Source organism: Monopterus albus, unplaced genomic scaffold, assembly GCF_001952655.1.
Source record: "Monopterus albus unplaced genomic scaffold, M_albus_1.0 scaffold42.1, whole genome shotgun sequence".
Lineage (NCBI taxonomy): Eukaryota > Metazoa > Chordata > Actinopteri > Synbranchiformes > Synbranchidae > Monopterus > Monopterus albus.
The window spans coordinates 1,949,031-1,969,797 of NW_018127922.1; the positions used below are offsets into that span (position 1 = coordinate 1,949,031).

The 20,767-nt window shown below is 42.2% G+C and overlaps 1 protein-coding gene across 5 annotated transcripts in view; it reads right to left on the reverse strand.

Annotated features, from left to right (window-relative positions):
- Positions 1–19,680, reverse strand: part of ehbp1l1b (EH domain binding protein 1-like 1b) — a 31,595-nt gene extending 11,915 nt beyond the window's left edge. Inside the window, exons 1-12 of one of the 5 annotated variants that reach the window (XM_020599817.1) lie at positions 19,540–19,680; positions 18,848–19,433; positions 13,831–13,888; positions 13,309–13,404; positions 12,239–12,292; positions 11,872–12,050; positions 11,334–11,452; positions 11,109–11,195; positions 7,340–7,405; positions 7,060–7,197; positions 6,169–6,331; positions 1,964–2,452 (exon numbers count right to left, since the gene is read on the reverse strand). In XM_020599817.1, coding sequence (XP_020455473.1) covers positions 1,964–2,452; positions 6,169–6,331; positions 7,060–7,197; positions 7,340–7,405; positions 11,109–11,195; positions 11,334–11,452; positions 11,872–12,050; positions 12,239–12,292; positions 13,309–13,404; positions 13,831–13,888; positions 18,848–18,951 — 1,553 coding nt within the window. In that variant the 5' untranslated portion in view covers positions 18,952–19,433; positions 19,540–19,680. Of the gene's footprint in view, positions 1–1,963; positions 2,453–6,168; positions 6,332–7,059; positions 7,198–7,339; positions 7,406–11,108; positions 11,196–11,333; positions 11,453–11,871; positions 12,051–12,238; positions 12,293–13,308; positions 13,405–13,830; positions 13,889–18,847; positions 19,434–19,512 lie in introns of all 5 variants that reach the window. The other 4 variants (XM_020599818.1, XM_020599823.1, XM_020599819.1 and 1 more) reach the window with 4 other exon arrangements.
- Positions 19,681–20,767: the final 1,087 nt, after the last annotated feature.

Here is a 20,767-nt window from a genome sequence, read left to right on the forward strand (position 1 = left end):
CCTTTCTTTTTCCACCTTTTCCCTCTCCTCCCTTTGCTTGTTCTCAAGTGCTTCTCTCTCTTGTTTTAACCTCTTTCTCTCCTCTTCCTTTTCCCTCTCCATCCTTTCTTTCTCCTGCTTCTCCATCTCTTCTTTCTCCTTTCTAATCCTCTCTTCCTCCTTTTCTCTCTCCATTCTGTCTTTCTCCTTCCTCTCTACTTCTTCTCTTTCCTTCCTAACTCTCTCCTCCCTTTCTGCCACCTCTGTCTCCTTCTTCCTCAGGTTCTCTATCCTTTCTTGCTCCCTTCTCTCCCTCTCCTGCTCTCTCTCTTTCTCCTGCTCACTGGCTGCCAGTCGCAGACTTGCCACCAGACTCAGCACTGGTGTCTCCTCTAAAGGTACGTGCTCTGGTTTCTGGGTAAATTCAACACTGGAAACCTTTTCTTTACTAATCGTCTGATTTTCTGTTGTGTCAGAAAAGGCTGTAGGTGGCGAAACGTCCAAGCCACTGGAAATCAGTGCACCATCATCTGGCTCAGAGGAATACAGAATCTTGGCCTCTGCTTCATGTACACATAGCTGAGCTTCATTACTTAAAAGGACACATGGCTCTTCTGCAGAGCGGAGTGGATGACCTGCGTCAATGGATCCAGTCGTGTGCAGGATGGAGGCCACTGTCTCATAGCTAAAGGAACAGACAGGAAAACTCTGAGACAGAGCTCACCCTAAAATGACCTGCATTTGTGTGTATGTGACAGAAAGCCAGACAGCATACTTGATTAAGTAGCTCCCTTGCAGACTTTGTTTTGGTGCTTGTCCAAAGCACATATAAAACATTTAATGCTTGTTACACCGAGAAGCACACAACACTTTTGTTCCACAAAATACTAAAGCCCAATTAGGTTGTCTGTGGCATGATTAAGACCTGGTAAAACATTTGCTAGTGCCGTGCATGTGAGTGCTCAGATCAGCTCGGAGAGAGAAACACAGCTAACTGATAAGTATGCACAAAACAAATTCTCTGTGACAGCTGGTTTGTGGCAGAACACAGAGTCGATTTTAACCAAATAAGCAAAACAACTGCACTATCAAACTTTGCCAAAACCAGGGTGGTGCATTCTAATCACTGGTAGGTTGTATACAATGCAGTTAAACACCAAACTGATTAGGCACATAAGGTGTCCCTCAGTCTTAAGACTGACAAGGAAACACTGTGGGAAACACAGAAAGGAACTGATAATAGTGTTGTGTAAATACAATAACAACTTAAATATGCATCAAATGTAATAAAATACCGGAATAGATTGATAAAGCAGTAAAAATCTTTAAACTTTTACATTTTAACATAATTGGTTTTAAATGTATGTAGTACTTAATAATCTGACAACTCCAAACATCACATCATAAAACTATACTGTTGCTACAGTACCATGAGGGCACTGGTAAAGTAATAAGGTCTTGTTTTGTTGTGTTTACAGCATCGGCTTTGTGTAACACTTGCAGGAATATTTTACTGTATTTGATGCATTATTAAAATCTCCAACACTATCTGCACTTAGTTGACAAACACATTTTTGCATTCTGCATTACATATTAAATAATTTGACCGCACAGGCAGGCAGACCCTCTATACAACAGCCCATGTACTAGTAATATGAAGCCAGCAGGCGCCTCCTTCTGCTGCTCTGCAACACACACATCTGCCCCTATCTGTGCACTACCACATATAACAACACACAGACACATACTTTAGTGAAAAGCTCTCATCAAATCAGTTCCATTTATTCAGGCTAACAGCAAAGACAGCGGTGAAGAGGAAGAAGGCAGCATCCGATGGGGTTAATGTACTGGTTAAGCACCACAGAGGAATGTTAGTCAGTACATATGCAGGTGAGTAAGTGTTTTAATGTGGTGGATTTTGTGAGTGGAGAACAAACATATCATGCCATGTTGCAAAAGCTGCAAGGAACCGTCACTGACTCACCCCCCTCTTTCCTCCTCCTTCTCATCCTTTGCTTCAGTGCTCTCACTACTTTCCATCCCGTTTTCTGCTCCTGTCTCCACTGTGGTCTCCTCCACAGCTGCCCACAGCTGCTTTTCCGCCTCGCACACTGGTTCCTTGTTGTTGATGAAACTCTGCTGACCACCAGCTATGGCATCAGCTGGTTTCTCCTCATCGGATGTTTGCTGCTGTGGTTTTCCTAATGACTGGAGAACTGGTTCTGGCTTTGAGGGCAGCAGGGTCTCCAGTGCCAGAGCTGTGCGTTCAGCTGGTGGTTTGTGGGAGACTTGGAGTGAGGTTGCGGGTTCCATGCTGGGTCCCTCTGGCTCTTTGAATGTCTCTTTAACTGCTGGTGCACTGGGCTGAGCAGGTGGTGGGGCTATGTGATGTGTTTCTGAGTCTTTGGCTGTGATTGGCTGCTGCTTGTGCCTGACAGAGCTGTCTACCTCAGCAGCATCTTCATTGTGTGAGCTAGGAGAGAAGATAAAACACATGAATGATACAGTCAGCACTACCAGCTATATCAGTAAGAAGCCAGAATAGACAGTCAGACAGGGAGATACAGTAGAGGACGCAGACAGACAGACAGACAGACATCCCCTCATCCATTCTTACCCTCTACACAAAAGTTTTGCACCCTCCTTGACAAAGATTTGTTCAGGTTTCTCTTTCTCACTTCTGTCTTCTAGCATTTTCCATAGAGGGGTCTCTGCATCAAATAGCCTCTGTGGTGGTGGCACCAGGGTCAAGACCTCTAATGTGATTGGTTTATCCTGGGCATAGAGCTGAACAGTGGGGCCTGAGCAGATGCCAGGTGGAGTGCATGTGACAGATAATTTGTTTTGGGGGGCAACAGTGTTTGACAATGAGCGTTCTTTAATGAGAGAGGGTGGCTCCAAACTGGAGTGAGGGAAGAGAAAGAGGAAAACATGGAAAATAGAAAAAAGGGAACAGGTAGAAGAACATTAATGAGACCAGAGTAAAAAAAATAGTAGGGGTGGGTGATACCACAAAATGTATTGAATCAGCACTTTTTATTATTAGAAGCAGCTGGTAAACATGCCAATTTTTAGTTTTAACCCTTTTCAATACAAGATTTAGTATTGGTGGTATCAATAACCCTACCCATATATAATCAGTGAACTGTTACATGAGCAGAGAATCACAAAATAATCACCACAGTAGAAGAAAAATAATCAAAATAGAAATATTAAATGACATATGTTTAAAGCAGCAAAAAATGACTTTAAAGTCATGTCCCAAATTTTAAGGCTAACACCGATTTGATTTGTGATTAAGTAAGCAGCCATGTCAGGTACAGAAACAGTCAACACCCACATTACGTTTTATGTCAGTGCTGTAACTTACCGCTCAGTGGAGTTTACGGAGGCAGAGCTTGGTTTCTCCTCCCTTAAGAGTCTTTCCTCTCTCTCCTTCTCCTCTTTCAGGAGTCTCTCTTTTAGCATTGCTTCTGTCTTTCTTCTCTCCTCTGCTTCTCTGATTCTTTTCTCCTTCTCTTCTGCTTCTTTTTTCATTTTCTCTTCTGCTTTCCTCTCCTCCTCCTTTCTCTTTCTCTCCTCTGCCTCTTGTAGACACCTTTTCTCCATCTCTTCCAGCTTTCTCTGTTCTTCTTCATCTTTCATCTTCTGTTGCTTCTGTTCCTCCTCCAAACGTTTCTCCTCCATTTTCCTCCTCTCTTTCTCCTCTAGGACCCTCTGTTTCTCTTTCATGCTCCTTCTTCTTTTCTCCTCAAGCATTTTCCTCTCCTCCATTCTTTTCTCTTCTTCCTCCTTTATTTTCCTCATGAATTTCTCTCGCTCAAGTCTCCTCTCCTCCTCCCTCTGAAGGGTTTCCTTTTCCTCCTCCTCCTCCTCCAGGAGTCTCCTCTCCTGCTCTCGTTTCCTCTTCCCCTCTTCTTCCTTCCTCTTCTCCTCTTCCTCCCTCAGTTTTTCCTGTTTCTCTCTCTTCTCCTTCAGAAGTCGTTCCTCCTCATGTTTCCTCCTCTCCTTCTCCTTCTTGACCTCCTCCTCCTCTTGCAAGAGCTTCTTCTTCTCCTCCTCCAACAGTCTCTTCTTCTCTTCGTGCTTTTTCCTCTCCTCCTGCTCTTGCTTCAGGAGCATTGCTTTATGTTCTTGTTCCTCCTTCCTTCTCCTTTCATCCTCTTGCTTTTTTAGATTTTCTTTCTCCATCTGCTTCTCCTGCTTTGCTTTCGTCATCACCTCGTTCTCCACTGTCGCTCCCTCTAACTGCTCTGTCAGTGACGTTTTTTCTCCACTGGCCTTTTCATTGGTTTTCTGTTCAAGACTGCAGAACAAATAAACAATATTCCTTAATCCTAAGTCTGTGTCTGTGTGTGCTTTATCATCACCAGGTCCACCAGTTCACTTTTTTGCCACTTTATTTTTGATTTTCTGGATCTTGGCTCAACCTGTGAATATAAATACTCACCCAGGAGGACACCTTTTGATAGTATCCAGCTTAGAGTCATCCTCCTCCAGAAACAAGGCCCCTGAATGTTGTTCTAGGCTAAATGACTCAAAGATGATGTCGTCAAAGTCAGGCTTGGGCTCAGGATTAGCCAGTGGTGGCTTTTTGGTCTCTGAGGTGTTAACACTACCCTGCATCAAATGGGATGCCTTTTTCAAATCACTTTCTCCCAGAACGCTTGGCTGTTTAGGAGTGATAAAAGCCGCTACAACATTTGTGGAGGGCCGCTGAAGGGTGGAGCTCTCACAGCAAGAGAAGGGCCATGGCGGGGGTGGGGCTATGATCAGCTCTGAGCGAGACTGGGAAGGACTGGGGACAAAAATATTACCAGTCAAGCTCAGAGACAAGTGATTGATAGTTTGTAATGCTAAGCGTGCAGAAGGTGATGAGGGGCAAGACAAGAAACTACAAGCCTGATAATTATTCGAATGCTGTGTCAGAGGCAGGGCACAAAACACTGCGACTGTTAGCATATGTTAGCACCAAGAAAACACAAACAGCAGTACAAAGCAACCATGAGGCTTTGAGTAACTGTGGCTCAATAAGACTCTTGATTATTGGGCAAACATGGATAAACTGCTACTAGACCATATGAAACAGGTTTGTCTAAGTACTAAGTGGGTTTTCTTGGAGTCATTTGGACCATATTAGTTCTACAATGTGCTGATTAATACTAAAGGGTCCTTATTATGTTACTGTAAATTGTCCTTATGCAAAATATAAAATTTGAAATAAAAGAAGAAACAAAGAGCTCCTCTTGGTTTTCTTACCAATCTGTCATGCACTCTGAAGCAAATGATGTCCAAACTACCACAGTATCAACAGCATGGAGAGTGCTGAATTAGCTTAGGAAATAAACAGCAGTGTGACTTAAAGGAGTAGTAAAATTCACTTTTGCCAACAGTTAGATGAAACCACTGTCCTGTTTGTCTTGTAAATAAATAAAGTTACAGCCATCAGTCGGTTAGCTTAGCAAAAATACTGAAAACAGCTACCTGGCTCTGTCCAAAGGTAACCAAATCCTTCTACCTTGATAATCAACAGGTTATATCTCATCTGTTTAGTCCATGACAATTTGTGGTTTTATGAAAGGTTTTGTGGGAGACTATTCCTTGGCGATGCCAGGTTGCAACAGTGGTGAAGTTGCTGCATCTGGCCAGCAAAACAGTTGTATAAATAAGAAATGGCAATCAATACCAGTGATTTGTTACCTTAACCATTTATGAACCAACATAACCAGGCTAGCTGTTTGCCTATGTTTTCAGTAGTGTTGCACGATATACCGGTACTTAGCTGTTTGCCTATGTTTTCAGTCTTTATGCTAAAATAGCCTGCTGGTGGTAGCTTTATATTTAACAGAGATATGTGAGTGGTATCCTCCAATCTGAACTGATGAAAAACAGACAAGCAAAAACACTGTTACATTCCTGCAATATCAAGCAGGCAGCCCTTCTCAGCCTGTGTAGATGTGCCTTCTGTGCTTCAGGAGTCAGTTCAAATTGAGAAGGCTCATATTCCAATCTACACAAGTGTTGTCATCCATGCTGTTTGTCCTGAGCGCTGCCAGGGCTGCAGGGCTTCAGGATGCCTCTTTAGTTCTGTGATCATGCACACATTTTCTCCTCACACAGCAATTCGTGGCCAGACATCTATGGGAGCCTAACCAAACAATCTAAATGCATAGACTCATCTGACCTCACCTGATTCTTTCTGGTTCAGTTTTGTTTTCGTTGATGGACATCTTTATGTCCTGGGCTGGTCTGATTGGCTGGTTGGTGATTGTGACCTTGGGCACTTCTTCACCATGGCTCCGAGGTTTTGGAGTCGTTTCTTTGTCTACTTGACTTGGAGGGGATGTCGAACCTATAAAGAGACAAAGTAAGGTCAGATAACAAAGCACACAGTAGGAGACACCTTTGCAAAGGTGAAGGGAAAGTGTGGTGAACTACACTTCCAAAAGAAACATTTTCACACTTTAGATAGTGTGAGACAACAGCCGTTGAAATCACTGAAGGGAACTAAACATTTGATTAGTTGGCCAGTGTACCTGACTGACAGGAGCTGATCAGAGCAGGAGGAGCTGAAGGAGAGAGAATGAACTGAGGGGGAGGAAAGGAGAATAAAACAGAGGTGGAAAGAGAAGAGGAGCGAGGGGGTGATGAGCGTGGAAGGGAGGCAGGGAGGGATGGAACCGCAGGGTCACAGAGAGCATCCAGGTCAGGACTGCTCAACAGAGGGATAGGGGTGATGTCGCCTCCAGTCAGAGCAGAGTCAGATGTCAACCAGGCTCTGTGTTCACCTGAGGAAAGCAGCAGTGAAAGTAAAAAAAAAAAAAAAGATTAAGTGAAAAAAGTGTGCAGACGTATTAGTTTTAAGATGAAAGCAGAGGGCAGAGAGGTGGAAAGGGAGCTTAGATGAAAGAATTCTTAGGAAACAAGGAGTGAAAGGTCAGGAAATTAAAGCTGAAGCAGGATATGCAGAAGTGGGAGGGTCAGCAAAGATGATTTTAAAAATGCAAACAAGAAGATAAATGGAAATGTTAGAGTAAAGAGCACAAAGTTACATTATTTCTATCACATTTGAGACAATACCTGACTTTGTGCTAGAGGGGAGAGATTTGGGGGCATCAGGTGTTGAAGCCAGAGGAGAAGCATCAGCAAAAAAAGGTGAGGGAGAAGTGGGGCGGTCGATTGACTTGACAATCTGAGGCCTGAAAATGTGGGAACGAACTAATAGGACAGGTGAAGAAAGATAAAAGCAAATAGATGAGGCCAAAGAAAAGGGAAAACAGATTTTTTTTTATATTCAAAAAGAATATCAGGAGTAAATTAGCCTTAGCTTAGTTTAGACATTCAAACAGCAAAGACAGACCAGACACTGAAGCAGGATCATCTGTGATTTGAACCTCTTGGGGGCGCCGTTGATATGTAACAGGAACTGATGAGAAGAGAGCAGAGAAGGTGTGGAGAGAGAAGTAATAAACAGTAGAGGAAACTCTATTGTAGTCAGCCAGAGGCAAAAAGCGAAAAGGGGAACAATTGATTTCGTATCACAATTATACCACAATGTAATTTATATCTGTCAGGAACAAGCTGTTTACAGCAGTCTCTCAGCTGTGATCAGGAACTTACAGCAACTCAGTCTGGCTTAGTTTAGCAGTCCAATAATAAGAGTTACCAAAGTGTTCAAAATGCTGTTACTACAACATCATTAAAAGACAGAATTCTGTGTTTAATTGTATTATACTTTTAACTCCAAGTAGTCTGTTTTGTAGTTCATTCACATCTCAGAGTCTAATACAATATGTACTGTAGATGAAGATCGGTTAAACACAGGATTACTTGTATTGAATACAGGTCTTTTTAAGTATCATTTAATTAGCCTATTTAATTTATGGATAATTTGAGTAGTGAATTGTGTGTGGACTATGCTAGAGTACAGTACAGTAAGTTTATATTTGTTATTACATGTTTATGTGTAGAAGTTTAGAAATAAAGTAGTGCTAATAAGATGTTAGCATGGATCAAAAAAAGCTTTTGACTGTGGTTTATCCTATCACAACATGTGACAGTGCGCGGTATCATGTAACATTCTGTAATTAGGAGTAGAAGATCAAATTAGTGATGGACCTGTCTAAGTTTTTGATCAGATTCAGCTCCCTGGTGGTAGGATTTAAATCATTAAACAAAATGTCATTCTGTGTTTTGGAGCCTCCCAGACTTGTGAGGACTATGGTTTACTTAACAAGAAAAATACATTCAATTAAATTAAGCAAAGACTAAGCTAATCTGAGCAACTTGGAATATAGTTAAATGGTCCCTACAGTTACAGTTGGAAACAGCCAGTTACACCACTGAAAACACAGCTGTAGCATCAAGAACTTCCCAAGGGTTAAGAGGTCAAATATAGAACAAATAAAAACAAACACCAAATTAGCATATCCAAACTACAAAACTCTCTTTTGTTGTTGTTGCCTGTGCAGCATCGACAGAACGTTCATTTGTTCAGCACATTGGTGTCACAGTTAAAACTCTGATATCATGACAATGTGATCATGCTTAGAGCTTCCTCACATCACACCACACAGCACAATGGTAATGTATCATGAAGCTACATGATGTGAGAACTAGCCCATCACACACATGGAAACAGTCAGTAGAAAGCATGCAGCATGCCTTTCTGCCAGCCTGTCGATACCTTTTGCTGAGCCTGACTGGAAGATTCTGGGGAGGGAGGGAGGCTGAGAGAGAGTCCGAGTAAGTGGAGGGTGAGTGGACGGGGACTCTAAGGACAGGGTGGGCTCTAGGGGAGAAGGGGATTTGGAGGGAAGTAGTTGGGGGGCAGTAAAGATGGGCTTATGGGTCAGAGTGTTGAGAGAAGACTTTTGGGGAGCTGTGGAAGATGATGTTATGATATTCTCAGTTGATGTGGAGGAAACCTTAGGAGATAAAAAAGCAATGCTTGTTACAGGTGCATAAGGAGGCTTGAGGAATGGGTTAGAGGGTGCAAGACCTTCATAGTAACTGGATATGGGCAAATTTGAAAGAATTGCTAAAGAAGGCTGCACTGCAGCTGAAGGTAATGTAGACACAGATTCAGAGCATTTGGGAGATGGGGGCTGGGGGGAGGAGGCAGGGGTGATTATGGGTGTCTTGGAGGATTTGGGTGATGGAGGATTTGCAGGAGACACAACAGAGAGAGGCAGGACAGAGGACGCAATCTGGATGGAGGGAGTAGCTGCTGTGACCTGGGAGTTTGGAGGGCTTGACTGTGAGTCAGATAAAGCAGGAGGCTCAGAAAGAAAAGGGTTGACTGATTTTTTATGCTTGGACCTGGGTGAGGGCTGAGGGGAGGGGCCAGGGGAAGGCTGGAGTTCTGATTGAACAGGGGCACTGGAGATGGGGTGTCGGGAACAGCGGGGCGAGGGGCGAGGAGCAATAGGTAGAGGAGGGCGGGAGTGAATGACAGGACTGGGAGAATTGCCATCACGTCCACAGGCTGATGAATAGATGGCAGGGTGGTTGGTTGGTTGGTTGGATGGATGAGTGAGAGTAGGTGAATGAGAGAGACAGAAGGAAAAGGTCATGAATTAAAAGTGAAAATGAAATGACACTTGTGCAAATTAAATTACTATCAGGATCCCATGACAGTTCATTGTGCTGCTGTCATGAGGATCACATGACTTGTTGTTTGAGTGATATCTGAAAATCTGAAACTGTGATGAATGGTGATGGAATTATAGCCCATTTAATATCATCTACAGCACTTGACATTTCTTCTCATCATTTTAAAGACATCTGCAACTGATAGGCACCCCAAAGTACAAATAAAGAGCTTAACCGTCACTGAATTTCAAGTACAAGATGCTGCTTTATGTATAGAAAACTACAATAAAGAAGAAAAATAATAGCCCAAGTTTTTGTTGATTTTATAAAGCATTTAAAATCACCTTGATTTGCTGCAACAAAAATGCTGCACACACACTAACGCATTAGTGATAATAATCCTGTAGTATAGTGCACATCACAGTATGATGGGGGCAGAGTGTGTAATGCATTTTTTTATCTTTGACACATTTGGCTTTTAATACTGTGTGCTTTTGTCTTATGTATACAATATAATCATACTTCTTTCACAACTGGTCTAAAAGCTAACAATGTATTACTTCTTTGCTACTAGTTTTAAAACATTCAGTGGCTGAAGAAGTACTCAGGTTGTTTGCTTAAGCAAATATCAATACCACAGAGTAAAAAACTACTACAAGTAAATGTTTTGTATTCAAAATATTACTTAAGTAAAAGAACGAAAGTATTAACATCAAAATATATATAAAGTACTAAACGTAAAAGTACTCATTATGTAGCTTGTGAATTTTCTAGTAAACTCTTGTGATTATACTGTATTTTGTTTTATTAATTTGATTCTAAAAAGTAACTAAAGTTATCAAATAAATATAGTGGAGTCAAAGTATGAAGTAGCAGAAAATGAAAATACTCAAGTAAAGGACAGATACCTCAAAACTGTTCTCAAGTACAGTACTTGAGTACCACAAGTAAATGTACTTAGTTACTTTCCACCTCTGAAAATATTAAGAATTTAGTCTGATCAACATTTCAGTCCACTGCTGTACCAGCCAAAGGAGGAACCTCAAGGACATATAGTACAGTAAAAGCAGCAATAGCATTAAAGGAGGAACCTCAAGGACATACTGTATAGTACAGTAAAAGCAGCAATAGCATTTGGAAAGTACCATGAACATATAACTTTACACACAGTAAAAATATGAGGGACATGTAGGCTGATTTCACAGTTAAGCTGCTGTTACAATTAATGTTCCCCTTTTGTCTCTCTGGACACAATAACCTCCATTTGATGTACTGCAGATGGAGCTTTTCATGCATACAAACAAACTTCAACAAAATACACTGGTGGTATCATCACATGATTCTCTACAGTTTTTAATGTCTGGTTGAGAAATATGTCATGCAGAGAAGCAGCTGTGGGAGGGACTGCAGGACAAATGACACCACTGTGTGAAGCACAGTAACAGAGAATGAGAGGGTTCCTGTTTATGACTTCTTTGCTCTGGCCAGAACAACAAATGACAGGAGGAAGTAAAGAAAGGGCATGAAGGAGCTACCTGAAGCTGGGAAAGTGGGTCCAGTAGAGTTTCGTTTGTCAGGTGGAGGGGGAGCGGGGCGATTTGGGCGAGTTAGAGTGTGTGGAGCTGTTGCAGCAGCCAGGAAAGAGAAAATAGCAGAGAAGAAGGAGTGGTTGAAGAAGAAATATCAGCGAGTATCAGAGGTGAAAATAACTGACAGAGAAGAACAGACAGAAAAGATGGTGTTGGTGTATATCTGCCTACCTGTAGCAGTGACAGACTTCTTGTCCTCCTCTTCATCACTCTCATTGAAGTCGTCCAGGTTGCCAATGTCTGCGGGTTTGACGCTCATCAGGCTGGCCAGGCTCTGCATGTCTTCATCACTAAGGACAGACATTTATCACATTGTTATGACTAACTCTCTCAGATCACATCTGCAAAAGTATGAAACACTCCTTATGACAAATGATATGGTCAGCATTTCAAGCATGTTTGAATTTTTGGAAACTATTAGAAACATTTTCAACCATTTTAAATATTTTTTTGGCAAGGAGGACTTCTGAAATTATTACTCACTATAGTTATACACAATTATAAAAGAGACACTTCAGTGTCCATTTTCAAGTCTATACAGTTGAAGCACCACTGTATGGGATTAACAGTGCCACATCATCTTTAAAGATAAACATGAAAAAGCTATCAATTAACACGTGGTCGTATCTTAAAATACTCTTGTCATAACAACACTGCACAGATGTACTAAATGGTAGCAGAGGGGAAAATAACTAAAGCTCCTGCTCACGTGGCTTTCCCCTCACGAACAAAGACACACGACAGCGACAGCTTGAGCGTGGCCTCCATCACTTTGACAGAGAGCGGCTTCAGCCTCAGCATCAGGTCAGTCTGGGTCGGCGTCGGACTGGCAAACCGCTTCAGATTGATGTCTGCTGATGCCAGCACCTTTCGGCGCCCTCTGTTCTCCTGTGCAGGTCCGACAGAAACAGCCACTGTAAAATCTGATCTGTCACAGTTATATATTGAACTGTATTCCTTTATTTCTATTTTGGTGATTAGACAATCTCATTTTTGAAACAGGATGCCAGAATTATACTAGTCTGGTCATTTTACTGAGTAAATATTTGCTGGAAAAGTAGTTCAGAGGTACTTACACCCTCAAGAACAAAGGTCCACTCTTTGTCCTCAAACTCATCAGCATTGGCCTCCTGAAGAGGTGAAAACAAAAATGCAGTGTGTTTAGAAGATCCATGGATGAATGCATGCATCTACCTGGTCCAGTACACCGATCCAGTTCCTTGTTCACATTTGTTCAAATACATGAATTTGGTCACATATTCTATTTGTGTCACAACATAGAATTATTATTATACCCAATATTTTTCTTAACACTGTATATTTCTTCCCAGTACTCATTAATGCAGTTCTAATGAAGAACCTTGCAATTTCATAACAATATACAATATCTATTAGACTTGAACTAAACACATGCAGAATATTTCCAAGTGCTAGTATTTGTAGTCCCAGTTGTTTTTATAGTTCAGGTTGTAGTGTTTAGTTATTGTTTTTTTATTTCCTATCTTCTTATTTATCTCTATGTTTCGTTATGTTATATTTTGTTCTGTGATTCATGTGTTTCTTGGCTGCTGTAATGATATAATTACCCACTGGGATTAATAAAGTACTCTGAACTCTACTGTAAGAATGAACACATAGTGAATTGAGATCTCGTGACTTTGAAGGCCATAGCTTATAAGTGACATCATTTTCATACCAATTAAAGAGCTCAGTGAGTCCTTATGCCCTGCATCAGTGGTAGGATTACAGGGGAAGAAAGAGACATGAGGTTCCCATTTAAATGGCTGTTATCAGTGGCTATGATGCCAATTAATAAACTGCATCTACCAGTAGGTAAATATCACTGATAAGTGTTATAATATAGCAAGCTGTAGTAATAATGACAGGAGCAAGCATCATTGTTGGTGACAGTGGGGATAGGTGGGGCAACAACACATAGAACTTTTAAAAAAGAAACAGCTGTTTGTTTGCTGTTTCACAATAGTCAGTGTTGTTTTTGTGCTTTAAGCTGATGCGCTAATGAAGTCTCTCACTCTTCCTTTCTTTCTGTCTCCTCCTGAAACAGTCCATATTTCAGTAATCTCTTTTTAGATATAACACCTCACAATCTGTCTGGATATGCACATTATAAACAGTGTGTTGGTACCTTGAAGAGTGTAACAGCGATGTCAATGTTCTCTGGGACAGGCCACACCACCATGCCCCTGTAGGGGTTCTTGATTCCAGGCTGCCAACTGTGGAGCTGCACAAACAACACAATAACAAGAGAATGTATGTGCTCCTCTGTGTATGTGCACTTAGATGGCAGTTTATTAGGTACACCAAGCTAAAACAAATGCAGTCTAATCCAACAGTCCTGCAAAAAAATCCTCTCTTCATGAAGGTGATAATGATCAGTTTTTATTTAAACTGCTTTAGACAGTGTTGAGTCGCGATCTGTTTTGGAGGCACTATACAACGGAACCAAAGTTTCAACCCAAACTGATCATTATCACCTTCATGAAGGTATAAATGTAACACTATACAACGGAATCAAAGTTTCCACCCAAACTGATCATTATCACCTTCGTGAAGGAGGATTTACTGGATTAGACTGCATTCGTTTTAGCTTGGTGTTCTTAGCAAACTGCCAAGTGGGTGTATGTTTATGCTGTTTCAGTGGTTTCACCTTGGAACACATACGCCTGTTCCTCCTAGTCCACACCACTCTCAGTTTGTCTGGTTGCCTACAGAAACACACAAACACAAATCAAAACACAGCACTGAGCCCTATCCTCTTGACCTCTCTTGAAGAAAGGACAAAACCAAAACTATTTCTGAACATTAGAAATGATAGAAATCTCAACATGTTTGAAATTCATCAAATAATGTCTTCAAACAAAGTAGATATTATGCAAATGAGACAACCCAAGGTCAAACAGAAGGTCTTATGACTACCACTACTAGGTGATAATGCCTTGTACTGAACAGGCCTACCGAGCACAGGAGCCCTAAAGCATTACTCCAACCCGTGCCTGAGAGTGTGGTGTTCGAACCTGATGCAGTTGAGTTTGTAGTGTTTTCCCCATATTATTAAATGAAGCAGACATTTGAGTGCTGCATTAGTTGAGCCTAAAGTATGATCTACGTGTCCAAACCCAATTTCTAAACTTCTGTTGAAACCTGGCCTAAACCCTCCGGTACCATGGGGCATGGTTTTAGTATCCACACTCTAATCAACAGTGGTGCTCCTCGGGGTGCGACGTCACAGTTCACTTGAAGGACATACAGGACTGCTCCCTGCTGTGTTTTTGTGAAACATGGCTGGGAAAAGAGATGTCCGATGAGGCTATAACTCTGGATGGTTACTCTGTGTTCAGACAGGATCAGGATTGGCGCTGAAAGCGGCAAGACCCGCGGAGGAGGAATGGCCACCTTCGTCAAACAGTCCTGGTGCACAGACTGTGAGATTCTCTCTAAATTCTGTTCTGAAGATGTGGAATATTTAACACTAAAGCTAAGGCCATTTTATTTACCTATAGAGCTGCAATGTATCATTGTGAGTGCAGTTTATGCCCCCCAGGCAAAGAGGAAGCTGCACTAAAGGAACTGTACAGAATGTAGCACCAGCTAGAACGGGGCGTGTTTTCCCCAACCAAAAACCCTGGTTTAATAGGGATATAAAACAGAAAATCAGGAAGAGACAAGAGGCTTTTATGTCAGGGGACCAAGCGGAGTACAGGAAAGCCCGATATGAGCTACAGAAGTCCATCAGAGCTGCAAAGAGATCATACTGGCAAAAACTGGAGAGCTACTGCATGAATAACAACATGCGCAGTATGTGGCAGGGAATCCAGGCAGTCACAAACTACAGGAACAAATCAACAAACACAGCCCCCCAGGACGCCACCCTCCCGGACAGCCTCAGCAACCTCTACCCTGGACAACAGCAGTACGTATGCTAGGATGCTCTTCCTGGATTACAGTTCTGCATTCAACACCATCCGCCCAGGCAGGCTCATTGAGAAGATGACAGACCTCGGTGTTCCAACTCTCACTTGTAACTGGATTCTGGACTTCCTGACTGAAAGACCACAGGTGGTCAGAATGGGAGGGCGGGTTTCTGCTGAGCTCACAATCTGCACAGGCTCACCGGAGGCTGCTGTCTCAGCCCCAAACTCTTCACCCTATACACCCACGACTGTGTCTCCAAACATGACAACACCATCATCATTAAATATGCTGCGTTCTGGGCCTCGGGTCCCTGGCCTGGGTCAGATTACAGAAGCTTGGTGAACAACATTCTTATTTATGGCGAGGAGAATGACTTCATCTTCAACATAAATGACACAAAAGAAATAATAGTAGACTTCAGGAAGAACCCCTCCCCTCTGCTGCCTCTGACTATCAAAGGGACTGAGGTGGAGAGGGCTGACAGTCACACATTCCTGGGCCTGCAGGTGACATCTGACCTGAGCTGGTCACTGAACACAGCTGCCAAAATGAAGAAAGCCCAGCAGCTGCTATACTTCATCAGGCGGCTCAGAAAAGCTGGGCTGAACCGTTGCCCTCTCACCCAGGCTTACATAGGACTGGTAGAGAGCATCCTCACTACTGGCATCACAGTCTAGTACAGTAACACCACACAGGCAGAGAGGAAGGCTCTTCAAAGGGTCATAAAGACTGCAGAGAGGATAATTGGGACTGAACTGTCTGCTATGGACACACTGTACACACAGCGCTGTCGCAAAAGGGTGGAGAACATACTCAGAGATCCAGGCCACCCAGCTCACTCTGCTCAGACACAAAAACTGCACCTACAGCCTCAGGCACAGCAGGGCGGACAGTATCATCACACACAGAACAAGACTTTACAACAGCTTTTTCCCTGCTGCAGTAAGAACGATGGCAAAAATGAAAATGTGAGAAATATACTGTGAGAATATACTGTATGTGCAATAACCCCTTACTAAACATGTGCAGTAACCCCTCACTACCTCACCAAGTGTAATGACATATCCAACTCCACCATGTGAATTACTAAGTGCGATGTTTGAAGTTCACTGGAGAAAATACTATTACCCTATTTTTGTGTATTGCAGTTTTAATGCTTTACGTAACTTTTTTATTTTAAGACTAAGTGTTGTTTCTGGCTTTTGACTCTTTACCTGACTCCAAAGGAGAGCTGCACAAGAATTCCTATATACCTAGACTGTTTGTTTATGCATAAATGGAAAATAAAAATCTTGACTTGACTTGAACAGTCAACAGATGCCAAATGAGTATAAAAAAAGGATGCAACGCAGTCACTAAGCAATGCAGACTGGGTAAAAGGAAATGTAAAACAACCCCGTAGATTTAAAAAAAAAAAAAAAAGAAAAACTGACAAAAATAACCACAAAAAGATGCAAAATGACTAAAAAGAGAATCAAAACAACAACTAAATGTGGATTTAAATTTATTTAAATGAGACACAAAATGACCACAAACACACACACAAAATAACAAAATAAATGTGCACAACAACTAAAAAAGACAAAATTCTCATTAGTGTTGGCGACCCACCAGGGCCTGGTGTCTCATAATCCATCCATGTTTGGCGTTTGAAACAAGGCGCTGATATGTTTGTTCACTTATTTATATCTATGCATGTATTTCTAAAGATGAAATACACTCTGTGTGTGCACGCAGCTGTTTATACATAATTACCCCACACAATTCACATATAATATGCGGAAGGGCAGTGTGTGCTTTCTGTTTGTGTGTGTGTGTGTGTGCTGGTAGCATTCTATCGTATTTTGTCAGGCCTCTGTGGCACAGGAAGTGTAACAGGAAGCTGCAGGATCATGTGATGTGAGTCAATCTGAATGCGAGGTGTGCCTCTAAACAAGACGAAGGAACCCCCTTTACACATGCACACACACCCCAGATAGTGTAGAACACAATAATAATTCATATTTGTTAAAAACCTCACTGCAAACTCCAAATGTTTTATCTTTATGATCATTTCAAAACATTCTTTAGAATATTAATCACAATATAAATGTTGAAAACTGTCTCAAGTTTCACTGTATCACTGTTCATTTATAGCAAAGATGGCTGTGTGCACATGTTCCTGAGGTATGTGTGTTGGGGGGTCAGAGGTGACATTAGAAATAGACTGACGGCAGCAGAGAGAGGGTAATGGAAGGGAGAGAAGAAGGGAGAGTAGAAAAGAACTGCAAATATAGGAGGCATCAGAGTTGACAAGAAAATAATTGGAGACACAAAGACATAAGAACATGTAGTAAGAACAGTAACAATGTGCAATGGTAGAGGGTGTTTTAAGTAACCTCATTTTTGAATATTTTACATTCAGTAAACTGAGCTGACTCGCTAACCTCTCACGTTTTTGTCACATGATCCTGTTAATGGTCCCGCTGTCTTTAATTAGGTCTGTGCCACTTGAGTGTATCTACCAACACTTCCTTTTCATTTTTGACTAGTGTCATGTACAAACAACTGGGTATAATGGTCTCAAATCATGGCACCAATTCTCCATGTAGTTCTACACAAACATGTATTGTTTCAGCTCCCTGAGTGGCCACAGAGCTCATTTCTGCTTCTTATGTTTGGTGTCATCTGGAAGTGTCGCAACCTCTGTCAGTAAATAAAGAGCATCACAAGAGACCAGCGTGTCCTCACTTCCTCTTGCTCTCTCTCCTCACATTCTCTGTGATTTCTGACCTTTGCCTTCATATTTGAACTACTGTACATACATACATACTGGTAAAGGCCTACAAACCCTGATTTCATCATAGCCCAAATGGGAGTTGTCACTCAAAACCAGTTTTCCTCTGTGTTCATGTCCAGACAAACACAAGCTTCCTGCTGCTGATCAAACTCTGTAATTTTACTGATAGAGGGCCTTCAGTTATTGCAGAAAAAAGAAGGTGAGTTTCTTACTGTGCTCCTGACAAGATGTTTACACCAATATGCCATATTTACTTGGACTGATGCAATGTGGGCCAAACTGACACGAAGGCAAAAGTTTTAAGATAATGGAGAAGCCTTTCTAAAATGCATGTATAGAGAATACTGTAGTTTACAAGATACTCAGTGATTTCAGAGGTATTCAATATGTGATCCCAAAACGTCACTGAATAAAAAATATTTGGTGATATTTTCAACTAGACTCTAGTACCCTAAAATTGACCGTTCTGGTGTATGTTAGGGCTGAATAATGGTCCACACTGCATCACTGCCATCTCACTAAAGTTTTTGAATAACAGCAAAGTGCGCACACACTAGGGAGTAGTTTGAAAAACTGCGTTGTGTTGCAGACATAACATCCCTCCACAAATGTGTCCAGGAGTTAGCTAATTCGGTTTTTATTTTTTGCTACCGCTGTAAAACACCAGGTCCCGGAGACCCTAATGATGTACTGTTGACTGACACATGTTAGCCCCGGTGGGCGGGGTCCGGTGTCCAACCCACGGTCACCCCGGGTCAGCTCGGCACATGTAGTTTACAGACATATGGGGCGCGCTCTTTCTTAGTGTAATGGAAATAATCATAACATGAAAATTAACATGCCCATTAGGGGTCTTACTTATTATTGTATTACTAATATCCACTAAACAGTCCCTCTTGAGGTTATTAAGCTCCAGCAATGAAAACATGGCAAATGGGACAGAGGAGAGCTTCTTAAATATCTGTAAACTCACCATTTCTGAGAGCACTCCAAAACGAGTTCCTGATAAGAAGCCACAAACTGAAACTTCGAAGCCTTTTTACCAACTCGCTGCAGTCTTTTCCATACCGAAGTCATAACTTCTTCTGGGAAAATAAAACTTTAAAAAACAGGAGAAACAAGGATATGGCACACTCCCCAGCGCAACAGTAATCCAACTTCGTCCGCTGCCTCTGGTCTGTCAAAAGGTTTGCTGCTGCTGAGCCTCGTACAAGCTGCGACTTGCGCTCATTAGCAATAAGTTGAATCAAGCGTGCACAAAATGAGAACTGTCGCCATGTACCAAACAGAAATAGTTACATAGGATACGGAGCTGGCTGTTATGACAGGAGCAAAGAGAAACTAATTCCGCTCAGCCATTCACACAGGATATAAACGTCCGGTGCGAAACTGCAGTTTCAACCAAACAACTGCAGGAGTTCTCTCTCTCTCTCTCTCTCCCTCTCTGGCAGTAATTCACATGGACACAAAACGCGGCTGAGTCAAACCTGGGGTTCTTGTAATCTAGGCCCGATGCCCCCAGAATGAGCTCACCCTCCCCCTTTCCTCGGTGAGAGCCACTAAGAGACAAGCAGAGAGACAGGATATGCAAAATGTGTCTACTGGTGATGCAGCAGTATGCAAAGCTCTTTATCTTACTTTGTGAAGTTATGTCTTCAGTCGTACCTATAGACTTTGGTCCTGACTGTCTGTGTCACTGGAACAATCTTATCTGACTGATTATTTCACTTAATCAGCTCTGCAGGCTCAGACCTGCGGGCTGCAAGGCATACAGGCCCAGGCTCTGTGTCTACAAACACACAGAGCTCTCTATTTGAGCTCATAGTTAGAACTCCGATCACTTCCTGGGTTTTAGCTGCGTCATCCAGCAGCCTCCAGTAAAGTGTGCTTCATCCAGAGGAATATTTTCCATGGAGAGAGGGGGCCAACCAACTCCAGTGTGTGTGTGTGTGTGTGTGTGTGTGTGTTCAAGATAGGTTAAGGGATTTTCGTCAGTGAGACCAGCGGTCTATTTTTAGGTGGGGGAACAGGGATGGATGGATGGACAGAGGCAGCTGGGGTGGAGCAGTGTGGGGCGGCAGCAGCAGCAGCACCCGGGGGAGCGAGTCGGCTATGACTCAGGATTGGTCTAATATTACACTCAGTGGTGCATCATTGTGCCGAGCACTTCTGTACACTCCCTCCCCAAACATGCACACACACCTAACCGCCTGTGATGGCCTCCATTTTATCCTTTATAGCTTCCTTTCTTCCTTGTGAACAGACTTGACCACTGCAACTACTTTACACCCAACGTACACACATATACTGTACATTTATCACTGACCCATAGTTAACACTTGGATGTCAACACTGTTGTTTCTTGCCTTGGTGGAATTGTTCTCTTACGTGTTTATTTTCTGAACCTTTACATATTTCCTCTCTTCACAAACTGATCTCAACTTTGGGATATTTCCTTTACAATTTCACTGTGCACTATTTTCCAGAGGAAGCTCCCTCACCAACATATGGTCCTTCCCAGATCTCCCTGCTGACATCCACTGCTCTGACTTCCATTGTCACATCTGTTTACTTAAACACTCACTGTACACGTTACAGAAACTGTGGGGTGTGATGAGAACATAACCAGGCTTGTCTATTAGGAACAAAATGTCCAGAAGCAGAGACAGAAAGATGCAACTTAAAGAGAGTGAGAAGAGAAAAAAACAGAGCCAGTTAGTAAAATTCCCATTTGCATTTAACTGATAATACAAAGCACAAAACCCTGAAGAGAAGATGAAGAGCTGAGAGTATTCGGACATTCCCAGATCAACAGTAAACTCAGGTTCTCAGAGACAAGCTGGCAGATGTAGTCTAACTATATCCATGACATGTGTTGCTTATAAATAGAGAA